Here is a 13,817-nt window from a genome sequence, read left to right as displayed (position 1 = left end):
ATAGAGTCGTGTCCTTAGTTCTAAAATTCTGTCTGCGTAATCATTTTGTTCTGGCTTAAACCCGCCTGCACACTTGATGACTATGATGATGCTAGTGACATCGTCGGGAATCCGGTCGTTGGATATATCATCAAATCTGCTTAAACCCATTCGCTCTTAACTTTTGCACACTCCTACGTGCTTACTGCTTTGGCATTTATGATGTGGCCGAAGCTGGCCGCCGAACTCAAGATCGCTACTAGTACCAGTGCCGCTACATCAGGCGTATTTCCGTTTGCTCGATCGGACCTTGACAGCGTTGTAAATGCTCCAACTAATTAAAAGAAAGTTCAACTCAAATGCAACCTTTCTGAACCAACTAAAGGAAAGTTCGACTCACAGGCAACCTTTCTGAACATTTCGATCGATAGCCCCACACTGAGTAACATCAATCACGTACAAATATTGGAGCAGATCTTTTGGTGCACCTTGGTAGGCTGGCTAGCTTGAGCATGCGTTGATTCGATAAAAAATAAAGATGCAAATGCTAATATGGGGGGTGGTGGTGGTCTGGTGTGGGTCGGCTGGATATTGGATAGAAAAGAAAGGCAAGACTATAGTGGAGCATTAAGCTAGGATTACTCCACTTGATGATAAGTGGAGTGCTTGGACAAGGACAGCCCTTGTAATCTTATCCTGTACTACTGCTAATTGTTTACCACGTGGGCGTACGTGCTCATGTGCAACGAGTTGGCACTGTACCGAACTAACTGATGAACAAACAAGTGTACGTGCATGAGCATGCATGATACTTCTATCATGTACACTCCTGAGTAATTGACCTGTTTCTGACAAAGTTTGGCAACGTTACTAACAGTACTGAAGTACAGTACGCATGGGGGTATTATGTTAAAAAATCCGAATGGGCCTCAAATCTGGCCTGGTTAAGATCCTCTGCCTTTTTTTATTAGGCCGAGACAGGCCCATATAAACAAGGCCTTCACGGGCTATGTCGCTCTGCTGCTTTTTATCTGGCCATCTCCAATACTGGTCTAAATAGAAGTCCACACTCTCCGCTCTGTCGTTGTCGGAGCGGATCCATGTGACCCACAGATATATCCCCGTGACGCAGCCACCGATTGCGACTACTGTATACAAACACACCGGTGCTTCACACCGCAGCCAGGGTTTCACTTATCGCACGATAATCGCGACGCAGCCACCGATTGCGACTACTGTATACACACACCGGTGCTTCGCATCGTAGCCAGGGTTTCACTTATCGCACGATAATCGCGTGATTATTGCGCTTATCGTGGGGATCCGGTAGGGGAAACCGGCGATATGGTTTTGGATGAATTTTGACCAAATTCAAAATTCCGGAAAAAAATCGAAAAAAATTGAAAAAATTCATGGATGTAGTTCTTGATTTGTAATTGCCAATGGTGAAGAATTTTTTTAAATAGAGTAAGCTAAATTCAAATTTGAGGACAAAACCAAAAATGGTTTACAAATTGAAAAATGAAGAGGATATTGGGCCTTAAGTATCCTGCATATTCTTCCAATTATTCTCAGTTTCTAGTTTTCTACACATATTCAACCGTATTTTTGATTTTTTTACCCTATTTATTTTACATTTACATTATTTCAGCTACACAGCCGCGATAACCGTGCGAATATCGCGGTTATCGCGGTAAACCGTGCGATTATTGCGGTGAAACCGCGAAACCGTCGAGTTTTGAATTCAAATTTTTGGATGTGATTTTTGTGCGATTTTAGACGATTATCGTGCGATTATCGTGGTTATCGCGCTACCGCGGGGTGGCGATAACCCCAACCCAAACGATAAGGTAAACCCTGATCGCAGCTCACCCCTTTCGCCAACCCAAACGGCCACCGATGAAGTTGACACAAACCCTAGCCCAAAATCACACATCGCTTCACGTAATCTACCGTAAATGTACTTTATCTATTAAAAAAAAACAAACTCTAACCATATATCTGAATATACATAAAAAAATAAACATAGCTAGAGGCAAATGCTATGATATATGTCTAGATATAAACGAGTCTTTTAAGGACGGATGAAGTACGTTGCACCGTTGCACGAGCACGTATTATTTTTTTTTCAAAAAAAAAAGCTTGACTTGCTCGGCTCGCGCTCGCGCATCTCCATGCGTTGCACGCTGAAACCGACAAGTTTTTTTTTTTACGCGCTGCTCGCCGCCGCAGCCGTGCACGTGATCCCATCCCCCCAAGGACGAGGGTGCCACGTCCGCGACGCGACCCGCTGGCGCTGTGGCCCCACACGCCTCGACGCATCGCAGCCGCAGGATTCACTGATTCACTCACGCTGTGGGTGGGTGGGAAGTTTTTCACACAAAAACGAGATTGCTCATTACTAGAACATAATTAATCAATTATTAGTTTTATAAACTTAAAATTTGAATTAATATATTTAAAATATTTTGTTATAAAATTCTTAGAGAAAAGTAAAAAATAAGGGAGTAGAAATTTAGAAAGTTTGGAAAATAAGACAGCCTACTCAATCGCGTCACCCGTGTATAAATCCATTCGGATTTCGGCTAAACCTGGTCCGCACCAACCAACCACTGCTCTCGCCGCCGTCCTCTTCATCTGCACTGCACTTGCACTGCACCATGGCGGCCTCGACCACCCTCGCCTTATCCCACCCCAAAACCCTAGCCGCCGCCGCCGCGGCCGCCCCCAAGGCTCCGACGGCGCCGGCCGCCGTCTCCTTCCCGGCCTCACATGCCGCCTGCGCGCCGCTCGCCGCCCGACGCCGCGCGGTCACCGCCATGGTCGCGGCGCCGCCGGCCGTCGGGGCCGCCATGCCGTCGCTCGACTTCGACACATCCGTCTTCAACAAGGAGAAGGTCTCCCTCGCCGGCCACGAGGAGGTCCGCTCTTCTTGCTCCCGTTCCTCCCTTTTTCTGGATTACTTCTCTCTGTTTTTTCTCATATGCGATTTGTTTGTCTCGCTGAAATGTTCTGTCACGCAGTATATCGTGAGGGGTGGGAGGAACCTGTTCCCGCTGCTTCCCGAGGCGTTCAAGGGCATCAAGCAGATCGGAGTGATTGGATGGGGCTCTCAGGTTCAACAAAAAGAAAAAAAAAACGCTTTCTTTCTTGCCTTCAGACTTATTTTCCCGTTCCATTTAGATGGTCAGTGTCGTGGATGTGACATTTCCAATCACTGGTTGATCAATTGCACAACAAATTGCTTGAATAATGAACAAATTGATGTGACCAATGTAGTGAATGGGTTGACAATTGATTTTTACTACATGGATTTCTCATGCTACTCGGGTTCAGGACAAGAAAATCACCTGTATTGTGCATGACAGAGTTACCGTTGCTTTTTCAGGGGCCTGCACAAGCCCAGAACCTGAGGGATTCACTAGCTGAAGCGAAGTCTGACATTGTTGTTAAGGTACTCTTATCTTGTACTGTATTCTCAGTTTTCATTCATAGGACACTTTTTGCAATACTTTGTTATGCAAGTCGCCCTGTTAACTGAAAGCTCTGAACCATGGTTTGAAGCCTCGACTGAACTAATATTCGTTCTCCTTTGTATATGGCTAGCTTGTTAAGGTGCACAGGCTACAACTGAATAATCCATTCTTATTTTGAAAAATAATTCGAGTTATACAATTTGTCAATTTGGACATTCTAATTCATAAGCCATTATATTTTTCTCCTCCTCACTTATGTACCTTTGCATTGTCCTGTTAGTCCAACATTCTATTCGGCCGTTTCCTTTCAGATTGGTCTCCGGAAAGGCTCTAAGTCATTTGATGAAGCACGTGCTGCTGGCTTTACTGAAGAGAGTGGAACCTTGGGTGATATTTGGGAGACTGTTTCTGGCAGCGACCTCGTGTTGCTGTTGATATCAGACGCTGCACAGGTTTACTTCAGGCTCTAGCTGCATGATTTTAGTTGCCACTTGATGTTGTTACTTTTACCAATGCTTGTTTGAATTGTGCTGAATTTCATGGTTCTGTTGTTTCATGGTCCTGTTTATTGAATTGAATCTCCTAGTTTTATTGTGCCCTCTACCCATTTAACATTTTCTATATGTTGCTTTCTCTTCTTACACTTTGCTGTGGTGTTCTGTCGGTATAATTTTTCTTTTCACTTTCTCCAGGCAGACAACTATGAGAAAATCTTCTCTCACATGAAACCAAACAGTATTCTTGGTTTATCACATGGATTTTTGCTTGGACATTTGCAATCTGCTGGCCTTGATTTCCCAAAAAATATCAGCGTGATTGCTGTATGCCCCAAGGGAATGGGTCCATCCGTTCGGAGGTTATACGTACAAGGCAAAGAAATTAATGGTGCTGGTATCAACTCTAGTTTTGCTGTTCACCAGGTAAGTTGGTTTCATTGAAAAACATATTTTCAATTATAGATTTTGTAAAGACATTCCTCTGTGCTTATGCACTTTTATTGCACAGGATGTTGATGGAAGGGCAACTGATGTTGCTCTAGGATGGTCAGTTGCGCTGGGATCTCCCTTCACATTTGCTACTACCTTAGAACAGGAGTACAAGAGCGATATCTTTGGGGAGCGAGGTGAGCCTACTTTCCTGTTTATGTTGCATTTGGTGATTGCACTGTAGCTAATCAGTTAGTGTCCAGGCATTCTTCTTGGAGCTGTTCATGGCATCGTGGAGGCTTTGTTTAGGAGATACACAGAGCAAGGAATGGATGAAGAAATGGCATACAAAAACACCGTAGAGGGCATCACTGGAATTATCTCGAAAACTATCTCAAAGAAGGTACACAATTATTGATAGTTTTATCATCCCTCTTTGTTGTTCACTTATAAGAGTATGTTTTAAAAACCAGGGAATGCTTGAAGTGTACAACTCCTTGACAGAGGAGGAGAAGAAGGAATTCAACAAGGCCTACAGTGCATCATTCTATCCTTGCATGGACATACTCTATGAGTGCTACGAAGATGTTGCCTCTGGAAGTGAAATCCGGAGTGTTGTGTTGGCTGGACGGAGATTTTACGTAAGTTATTCCTGCCTAAAGTTCACCATACTTTTCTTCGATTGTTTAGTCTGGAGTTCTCAGAGAGAGTAATGCCTGTAACTATTTGTTAACTCATTGGCTATGCATCCACAGGAGAAGGAAGGCCTTCCTGCTTTCCCTATGGGCAACATCGACCAAACTCGTATGTGGAAGGTTGGTGAAAAGGTGCGGTCAACCCGACCAGAAAACGATCTTGGCCCCCTGCATCCCTTCACTGCTGGAGTCTACATTGCACTGATGATGGCTCAGGTTAGTCTTCCCATAATTCCTCGTCAACCTCTCATATAGTGACAAAACCAACTGACAACAGTATATGCTTGAATCAATAGCGCTCAATTTTCCAATCTGTTTTGCAATGTTTGTAGATCGAGGTCCTTAGAAAGAAGGGTCACTCCTACTCAGAGATCATCAACGAGAGCGTCATCGAGTCCGTGGACTCACTGAACCCCTTCATGCATGCTCGTGGAGTGGCCTTCATGGTTGACAACTGCTCAACGACGGCTCGTCTGGGATCAAGGAAATGGGCGCCACGCTTCGACTACATCCTGACCCAGCAAGCATTCGTGACAGTGGACAAGGATGCTCCCATCAACCAGGACCTCATCAGCAACTTCATGTCCGACCCCGTCCATGGCGCAATCGAGGTGTGCGCTGAGCTGCGGCCCACCGTCGACATCTCCGTGCCTGCCAACGCCGATTTCGTGCGCCCAGAGCTCCGGCAGTCATCGTAGAGTGAGATAAGATAATCTCAAGGGAGCTTGCATCTTGTTACAGTTTGTCCGAGAGTATTGTATGTGTGTGCGTGACTGTCTGAACTTGTGAGCTTGCCATCAGGTGACCTGGAACTGGCCTGAGCATCTTTTTCCCGAATAAAATGAGGCCCGGATTCTGAATACTTAGCTTTCTCAGTACCATATACTCCACTTCTCTGGACAGATTCGTAATAATAGACACCACGGTGTGTCTAGTCGAGTACTAGACTAGGCTCTTTTGATTTATATGAAAAACATAGAAATTAATTTTAATCCTATAGGAAAACTTTAATGAATGTCTACGAAACAAACGATTGAATCATATTCTATCTTTGAAATTTCTACGCAATATACAATTCTATAGAGATTGCAAGGGAAACTCATTAAGAAAGAAAACTCATTAAGAGCTTTAGTCATTTTGAAAAAAAAAGGTCTATATTTCTCTCAATTGATTTATGCGTATTTTCTATGGCCCAATCAAATGGTTAATTTTGTGTTTTTCACGCGTTTATAATTTCACCTACATTTACATTTATATCAGAATTCTGTTTTTTTTCTTTTCTATCGTTTTCTATTCCAACAATTTAAACTCCTAATATATTTTAATACGGAGGTAGGAGTGAGCAGTGAAAAGAACGTGTGATTCCGCCGAAATCTCGACGCCGACGCTCCCAGCCGGCTCGCTGCCGGCCATCGGTATTGTCAACCACAACATCTGCGAGTCTGCGACGCCGATGCGCATTCAAACACCGCGCTAAACTCCCAAAACCAACGGCAAATCCGATGAAAAAAAAACAAGAAAAACAGCGCTTGCCCTCACCTACTTAAACCACCCCAACACATTGTTCACAGCCCACACACCACCAAGATCGGCGAGCTAGTTAGCTACATCGATCGAGGCCATCAGCTAGCCATGGCGGCGGAGAGGGAGGGAGCCGTGGTGGCGAAGGGCCACGAGGAGGGGATGAAGATGGCGGCGTCGCTGCTGGAGGAGTTCGGCCTCCCGCTGGGGCTGCTGCCGCTGGGCGACGTGGTGGAGGTCGGCTTCGCGCGGGCCACGGGCTACATGTGGATCGCGCAGCGGAGGAAGGTGGAGCACCACTTCAGGATGGTGGGCAAGCACGTCAGCTACGACGCCGACATCACCGGCTACGTCAAGCCCAGGTGCATCAAGAAGCTCAAGGGCGTCAAGGCCAAGGAGCTCATGCTCTGGCCCCCCGTCAACGAGATCGCCGTCGACGAACCCTCCACCACCGGCAAGATCCACTTCAAGAGCCTCGCAGTGGCGGAGCCAGGATTTCAAAGTTGGGTATTCCCGTCTAAGCGCTGAACTGCTGGCCGCCCCTGCCCCTCGCGGCCACCGGCCACCCAACCGTCCTGACCGCCTGAGCTTGGCGGAGTGTCGAGCGCCGGCCGTTGTGGCAATGGCCTCCCCCTCCGCGGTAGCACGGGTCAGCTCCCGCCGCCGGTTGCCGCCTTGCCTCACCGCGCCGCCGCCTAGGGTTTGCAAATGGGGAGTGGCGCGAGGGAGCCGAGCTATGGAGGGATGGGTCACGGAGGGAGAGCAAGAGGGCGCCGTCTGGAAGAGTGGTGGCTAAGTGGGTCAACTGATGTCTGATGGGTCATGACAAAGTGGGTCGGGTTGGTAGGAGGCATTGCAAGAGGTCGGTTGGGTCGTGTTTGGATCGAAAAGTTGAGGATTTAGGTGCACTAACATAACATGTGTACATGTGTATATATTAGAAGTATACTTATTTTTTGATAAAAAAAAGTTGGGTATTCCCGGGAATACCCAGGAATCTAGGTAGCTCCGCCCCTGGAGCCTCGCCGGCGTCACCAAGACCTTCCCTGTTGAAGCCTTCGCCGCCGGCCAGTAGCCATATGCATGCAGCATATATACATGCTTGTTCATGCTCTACGTAATATTCTTACTGCTATGTATTTCCTTGTTTCATGTTACCTTTGGTTAAAGTCAAATTATTCTAGGTTTGACTAATTTTATAGAAAAAAATAGTTTTAAAAATATTACTATTTTTTTTATAAAATTAGTTAAATTTAGAGTAGTTTAAATTTGACCAAAGTCAAAACATCTTGTACCTAAAACGAAGAAAGTACTTATTACTATCTCGTTTTTCTTTTTTAAACGAGCCGCACGACACAGCGCGAGGTTTCCTCCTCCTACTACTGCTGTGTATGCATGCAGTCACGGTACGTGATGGTAAGTTCATGGCGAGAGTTGCTGGGTATGAAAAATCGTGAGTTGCATTTGCTGCGTAGAGTGGGGAGAGCGCATGGAGTTTGGTTTGGAACTTGTTCGGTTTACATGGTTTTCATGAAACCTTAAATTATGCTGAATAAAGTTTTTAATAATCCCGTGCTAATTAAGCCATATCCATACATGATCAAGTGATATGTAGAGAGACGGATGTACCTCAAACTCGTAAGAATAAAAGAACTTGTGAAAAAGGGTGGATGCGCACTCATTCTGTATATTGAGGTTATGGAGGTCGAGAGATTTTCTGAAATATAGTATCAGATAATTAACTAAAGCGCGCCGTCAAGCAGTATTAGTACTACTGTGGAACAGTTAATCAAAGCAATCAGGAATGTTACAGGTAACAACGTACTGTTCTCTTTCAATGTGAGAACAATAATTAATGTTGTTGTGAGGAACTGGCATCTCACAAATCACAGCTAGCCGTAATTGAGACTTACAGGTAACTACTACTGGCCACTGGGAAGAGAAAATAACCGCCAACCCGGGTTAATTAATTGAAAATGGAGCTTATCACGTAATCAAGAATGACTAAGCTAATAACCTTCGGTTGTTCTTTCTGAATATATTTTTTGGGGTTTGTCGTTTTGATTCAAAGCGGCAAATCCAGTTCACCGTGGCTTAATTACCTCTATGCTCTATCATGCACGCTAGTCAGTCTTCTATGCAGAATTTTTTTTAAAAAAAAAGTTTTAACGAGCTCCGATCCATGCATAATGCATGGCCAGAAAAGAAGCCTAAATTTTGTTCATAGTGGCACAGAAAGTAGATGAAACGATGTGTTATTCATAGATTCTGACCTAAATTTACAAAGTAAAGAAAAGGGCAGAAAGATTGAAAGAACATTAGAACAGCTAGGGTAGAAATGAAGAGGAACTAAGATTAAGTAATTTACTAAAAAATAATAATTGAAGAGGTAGCATGCAAGTTATGCTATGCTTATTCATGCAGCAATAGCTTCTTTATTAGCTGCTCTTCTTTTCGCTGGAGGAGCCTACCTTGTGATCGCCATGGCGACTGGCCTCTCTCCCTGAGCCAAACCTCTGGGCACTATTCAGCTCCGGTGCATCGCCGGCGACGGCGTCCTTGCCGGTGAGCCTCTGGACGACGGACTTGAAGTCGTCGGCGGTGTCGGCCTCCACGTACACCGTCTCGATGATCTTCACGGTCACCGGCTTCGCTTCATCCTCCCCTGACATCGAAGAGGCGACACACCAAACAATCACAGAGAGAGGATGATAATGGGCAGCTTAGCTACAGTTTCTTCAGGATGAGGAGAACCGAGGAAGAAGAAGAAGAAGAAGAAGAAGATAATTAAGTAGATGATGAGCCGTCACTGGCAGAAATTTTGACTGTGATTTTGGACAGAACTTGAATAAGAGGTAGAGAGATAGGTAACACAAACATCGAACTACTCTTCCTTCTCGGTGCACTTAATGACTTAAATATACTACGGTAGATCATGTAGTGGCACTGACTTGTCATCCTCACTCGATATACTATAATTGAATCAGTCATGAAAGCCCATAAAAAAGTACAGCTTTTTCAGGCTAAGTATGATATTATATCAACTCTTAAATTATGAGACCAACGAAAAATGGTGATTTTCATGACGGCCACACGTGTTAGGAATATGCATTACGCATGCAGTTGGCAGTGGTGCTCTCTGGATTTTTACGGAGGAGGAAGAAGAGGTCGAGGTGGTTTGCATTGGCGTCTGCTCTTTGGGCCCCGTAGTTGACAAGTTACCATGGTCATACGTTACATCAGCTTTACTACATGCTGCTGCTGTTTGTTCTTCAGTCAATACCGTGACCGACCAAAACACTGTTACCGCTGTTTTTAGACCTGTTCAATCATAATATTGCAGCCAACAGACATTGGCTGTGGTTAGTTCTGTAGCCAATTTTTTTTTAAGTATACGGACACACATTTAAAATATTAAACGTAGACTAATAACAAAACAAATTACATATTCCGTATGTTAACTGCGAGACGAATTTATTAAGCCTAATTAATCTATTATTAGTAAATGTTTACTGTAGCACCACATTGTTAAATCATGATGTAATTAGGCTCAAAAGATTTGTCTCACAATTTACATGCAAACTGTGCAATTGGTTTTTTTAGCCACATTTAATGTCTCGTGCATGTGTCTAAATATTTAATGTGACGGAATTTTTAAAAGTTTGAAAAGAACTTAACAAGGCCATTATCAACTATAATAAGCTGCAGAGGTCGCATCGTAAATAGCGAAACTTCAAAAGGATGTGTCCTTTACTCAGATAGTAGAAGTAACATTGCAGAGCTGGTCTATTCAAGCGGTGCAGTTCTGCAGTTGTTTGGTGGCATGATAGAGTTTTTAATGTTTGTAAAAGTATTCAACAGATTAGAATTGAATTTGAAACCCAACTTTGCATAAACTTGTGTCAGCATCACACCTGCTTGCGTAATAGAGTTTAGAAAAGTTTCTCTTAGATCTCTTTACCCCTCTGAATTTAGCATATGCAGGACAGCCGGAAACGGCCAAATATGGTTAGACATAACCACACAACACACGACTGAGCTAGAACCTACAACAAATTTGGACATCCTGGCTAACACAAGAACATTTCAAAAGGAACGACGACTAACATTCGTGGTAACAAGGTATTGGAACTTTGGAAGCATCCTGCTTACAACATAACAGGATGCTGGAGCGTTCTTTCCCTAAAAACGATGGTTCTCCTTCCTAGATGCCATTAGCGTGCCAATCAGTATCACACTCCTCGTCCTACATGCCTTCAAACTGTCAATAAAATAATGCTCCAGTGAGATTTGCTTGCACCATTATATTCATCCAAAAATAACTTTTCAATATTACTAATATGGCTACCAATGGTTACCGATCAAGAATAGCAGGAAAACCAAAAGTAAGGGGAACAAATATATCATGATACAGAAATGGTATTAAAGGTTGAAAAGCAAAAGGAAAGAAAATGCATGGCTCAACAATGTGCAATCTAGAAGGGATTGATTTTTGAAAATAACAAGTTTATACAAAGTAAGCCAGCTTCCATGAAACCTTAAAACAAAACCAGGCTTTATGTTTGGCTTTTCAATCCATTTTTATACCAGAACCAGTCAAAGGCTAGCCTGACTACAGCCCTCCAACAAAATCACAGACCCATAATGCAGCAGCAGAAATAACAGGTTATGAATATGTTTACAGCCCAAACGATAATCTTAGAAACTAAAAAAAACAGTTAACATTTTCACGCTGCTGATGCATCAGCTAGTGGCATACTGGCATGAATAGAAGAATGGTCAAAACAATGAGAGTTTTGTGCATATTGATGTAGCACTTGCAAAAAAGATAATACAGCAAGTTGTAGGGAAAAATATGTGAATGTGTGCTTGACAATAAAGAAAGGCAGATGGTAGTGCAATGTTTCGTTTTATTAAAACTTGGCACAAGGAACTATATATTACCGATGATCCAGGATCTCCATTAAGTACAACATCTTTCTTTACTGGCAGTTCAGAAGCTCTTGAACCCTTTGTGTCACCCTAGAAGATCAACAGGTAAATTGAATAAACCTTCATTACCAAAACTTAAAGATTAACAAGTAATACAACATGGGAAATACCTCCGTCTTCAGTACCATCAAGGGTAATCAACGGCCGTTGTTATTCATGCAAGAAAGGGGAAAAAACTATCAGTGCACGTAAAAATTTGTGTATAATATGGAAAAGAAAACAAAGGAAATTATATCGGTAAATATCTTTTTCTGGAGGACAACGAAACATCCTTTTGTTGTATTTTATATCTCACTAGTGACTGAAATTAAAAATATATGCTGATGAAAAAAAATCAATCTTGGTCCAGGCACTAATGTCAGTTCAGCAAAAATGTTACATGTCTTCAGCATAAATGTAGTTCATAATCTGACAATTGCAAGTTTGCATTGGCGTTCATCAGATATGTAGCTTTATGGACATAAAACAAAATTACAGTCCATGTTAACCTGGCCACTCTGCCAGCAGCACGCCTACAGATGGAAGACTACGGCCATTTTGAATCGGTTCATGCCAATAAGTACAAAGAAAATTCCACCTTTACAGTGCATGCCCTGGACCTAGAAATATTGGGCGCTTAACATTCAGGCAGCACATTCAACCTTTCCGCAATCTACTGTTGGCAACTAAATCAACCATCCATCAATTTGGAGTGAATCAACCCATGTGACAGACCAAGTAATACTAAGTCAAGGCATTGATATAAGTACAATCACGAAAGCTCTCTCCTTTTGCACGAATCATGGCCTCATGGTATATGCACAATCCAATCAGTGCAGAGCTCGTATGAGCATCAGTCTGTGTATCAAAAGCTTAGGCAAACTGTGTGCGAATATAGAAGCCTACGCCTACCTAATCGAGGTGAACCAGCCTTCACTTCCCACGTAGTAACATATGCATCACTAGGCAATACAATACTAGGAAACACTCTGGAAGAGAGAGGAGAGGAACAATACCTCCCGGTAGAGCCTGAGGTAGAGCTTGAGAGGCTCGACATAGTCCTCGAATCCGAGCGTGCCCATTGACCAGATCAGGTCGTCCCCATTGATGGTCTTGCGCTTCTCCTTGAGGCACTTGTCGCTTGCTCTGCAGGGAAAGATGCCAAAGATGGCCGTCAGTCACCCTTGCCATCTGCAAGGCAGGTGCACGACAAAATGCGCCGCCGCCGCTCCGAACTGGATCGGATCAAGCAAGCTCCGGCACCGATATATACAGCAAATACAAAGGCGAGGCGACACTGACTCGCTGGTGATGAAGCTGATGAACTCGGAGACGCACTCCTGGACGGACTCCTTGGAGTCCTTGGCGATCTTGCCGTTCTCCGGCACGGCCCGGCGCATGATGCGGCCGATGTTGGCGATCGGCAGGAACCGGTCCTGCTCCTTCCCTACTCCGCCTCCGCCGCCGCCGCCGCCGCCGTTCTCCGTCCCGTCGAACCCCTCCGACATCGCTGGGCCATGGCAGAGGTCGGTGAGAAGGAGAGCGACTACCACTACTGCTGGTGTCAAGGGAAAGTTGGTGGCTTACCTTAGTTTTTTTAGGCGGAGATGGACGGAGATGGCGGAGGGGATCAGCGCCGTTGGTTGGGGAGGAGGGAGAGGGAGGAGGACGCCACCGGCCGCCGGATCTCGACTTGTCTTTGTGTTTGACTCCGCTGGAGACGATGCTGTGCCTTGCCTTTGCTTAGATTTCTTCTCTTTTTCAACTTCTCTTCCCCTTTTTTTCCTCGCTCTCCGTTTCTGCTTCTCTCGTTGCAGTCAAAATGGGCCGAAAGGGCTAGATTTGTTGGCAAGTATATGGGCCCGATCGAGTCTGCTCGGCCCATCAGTAAAGTAGCGGGCTAACTGCGCCGGTAGCGTCGGCGACACTTGTGTACGGCGGCGAGTCGGTAAGAGCAAGTTTAATATAGCCAACTGATGGCTCCTTATCATTCATAGTCAACTTAATAGCCAATCCATTACCTATAAACATATACTACATAATTAATATTTAGTCCCACCTATCATACACTCACGTGTCTTGGAGTCCGTGCTGCAGCTGGCTACAAATCTGTAGCACGCAGCTCTTATCTGTCCTCTTTTATCTCCTTAAAAAATGTTTATAGCTGGCTTATAGCCTGCTATTTTACATGCTCTTAAGCAGGTACAATAGGAGAGCTGGCTACAAATCTGTAGCCCGCAGCTCTTATC

General features: G+C 44.4%; 3 protein-coding genes across 3 annotated transcripts; 2 read left to right on the top strand and 1 right to left on the bottom strand.

Annotated features, from left to right (window-relative positions):
• Positions 1–2,570: 2,570 nt before the first annotated feature.
• LOC127774344 (ketol-acid reductoisomerase, chloroplastic) lies at positions 2,571–5,938 on the top strand. Its single transcript, XM_052300569.1, has 10 exons — positions 2,571–2,900; positions 3,003–3,095; positions 3,368–3,433; positions 3,767–3,907; positions 4,148–4,375; positions 4,461–4,578; positions 4,645–4,784; positions 4,855–5,022; positions 5,137–5,292; positions 5,409–5,938. Exons 1-10 carry the CDS (start codon positions 2,640–2,642, stop codon positions 5,772–5,774), a joined length of 1,737 nt encoding a protein of 578 aa, XP_052156529.1. The 5' UTR covers positions 2,571–2,639; the 3' UTR covers positions 5,775–5,938.
• A 733-nt stretch (positions 5,939–6,671) lies between these two features.
• On the top strand, positions 6,672–7,672 carry LOC127772532 (uncharacterized). The gene is made up of 2 exons (XM_052298466.1): positions 6,672–7,077; positions 7,604–7,672. The coding sequence occupies exons 1-2, from the start codon at positions 6,709–6,711 to the stop codon at positions 7,670–7,672; spliced, it is 438 nt and encodes a 145-aa protein (XP_052154426.1). The 5' UTR covers positions 6,672–6,708.
• Positions 7,673–10,465: 2,793 nt separating this feature from the next.
• Positions 10,466–13,326, bottom strand: LOC127772699 (nuclear transcription factor Y subunit B-4). Its single transcript, XM_052298653.1, has 5 exons — positions 13,156–13,326; positions 12,871–13,078; positions 11,700–12,714; positions 11,542–11,619; positions 10,466–10,858 (listed from the first exon to the last, which is right to left on the bottom strand). Exons 2-3 carry the CDS (start codon positions 13,074–13,076, stop codon positions 12,546–12,548), a joined length of 375 nt encoding a protein of 124 aa, XP_052154613.1. The 5' UTR covers positions 13,077–13,078; positions 13,156–13,326; the 3' UTR covers positions 10,466–10,858; positions 11,542–11,619; positions 11,700–12,545.
• Positions 13,327–13,817: the final 491 nt, after the last annotated feature.

Source organism: Oryza glaberrima, chromosome 5, assembly GCF_000147395.1.
Source record: "Oryza glaberrima chromosome 5, OglaRS2, whole genome shotgun sequence".
In the NCBI taxonomy this organism is placed as follows: Eukaryota; Viridiplantae; Streptophyta; class Magnoliopsida; order Poales; family Poaceae; genus Oryza; species Oryza glaberrima.
Note: the sequence above shows the minus strand (reverse complement) of the source record. Positions and strands in the feature narration are given on the sequence as shown.

Excerpts from the sequence above, each read along its gene's own strand:
- LOC127774344 (XM_052300569.1), top strand. The coding sequence starts at position 2,640 with ATGGCGGCCTCGACCACCCTCGCCTTATCCCACCCCAAAACCCTAGCC. Across the intron at positions 2,901-3,002 it reads CCCTCGCCGGCCACGAGGAG|TATATCGTGAGGGGTGGGAG; the intron begins GTCCGCTCTTCT and ends TCTGTCACGCAG. Across the intron at positions 4,376-4,460 it reads CTAGTTTTGCTGTTCACCAG|GATGTTGATGGAAGGGCAAC; the intron begins GTAAGTTGGTTT and ends TTTATTGCACAG.
- LOC127772532 (XM_052298466.1), top strand. The coding sequence starts at position 6,709 with ATGGCGGCGGAGAGGGAGGGAGCCGTGGTGGCGAAGGGCCACGAGGAG. Across the intron at positions 7,078-7,603 it reads TCCACTTCAAGAGCCTCGCA|CTCCGCCCCTGGAGCCTCGC; the intron begins GTGGCGGAGCCA and ends GAATCTAGGTAG.
- LOC127772699 (XM_052298653.1), bottom strand. The coding sequence starts at position 13,076 with ATGTCGGAGGGGTTCGACGGGACGGAGAACGGCGGCGGCGGCGGCGGC. Across the intron at positions 12,715-12,870 it reads ATCAGCTTCATCACCAGCGA|AGCAAGCGACAAGTGCCTCA; the intron begins GTCAGTGTCGCC and ends CTTTCCCTGCAG.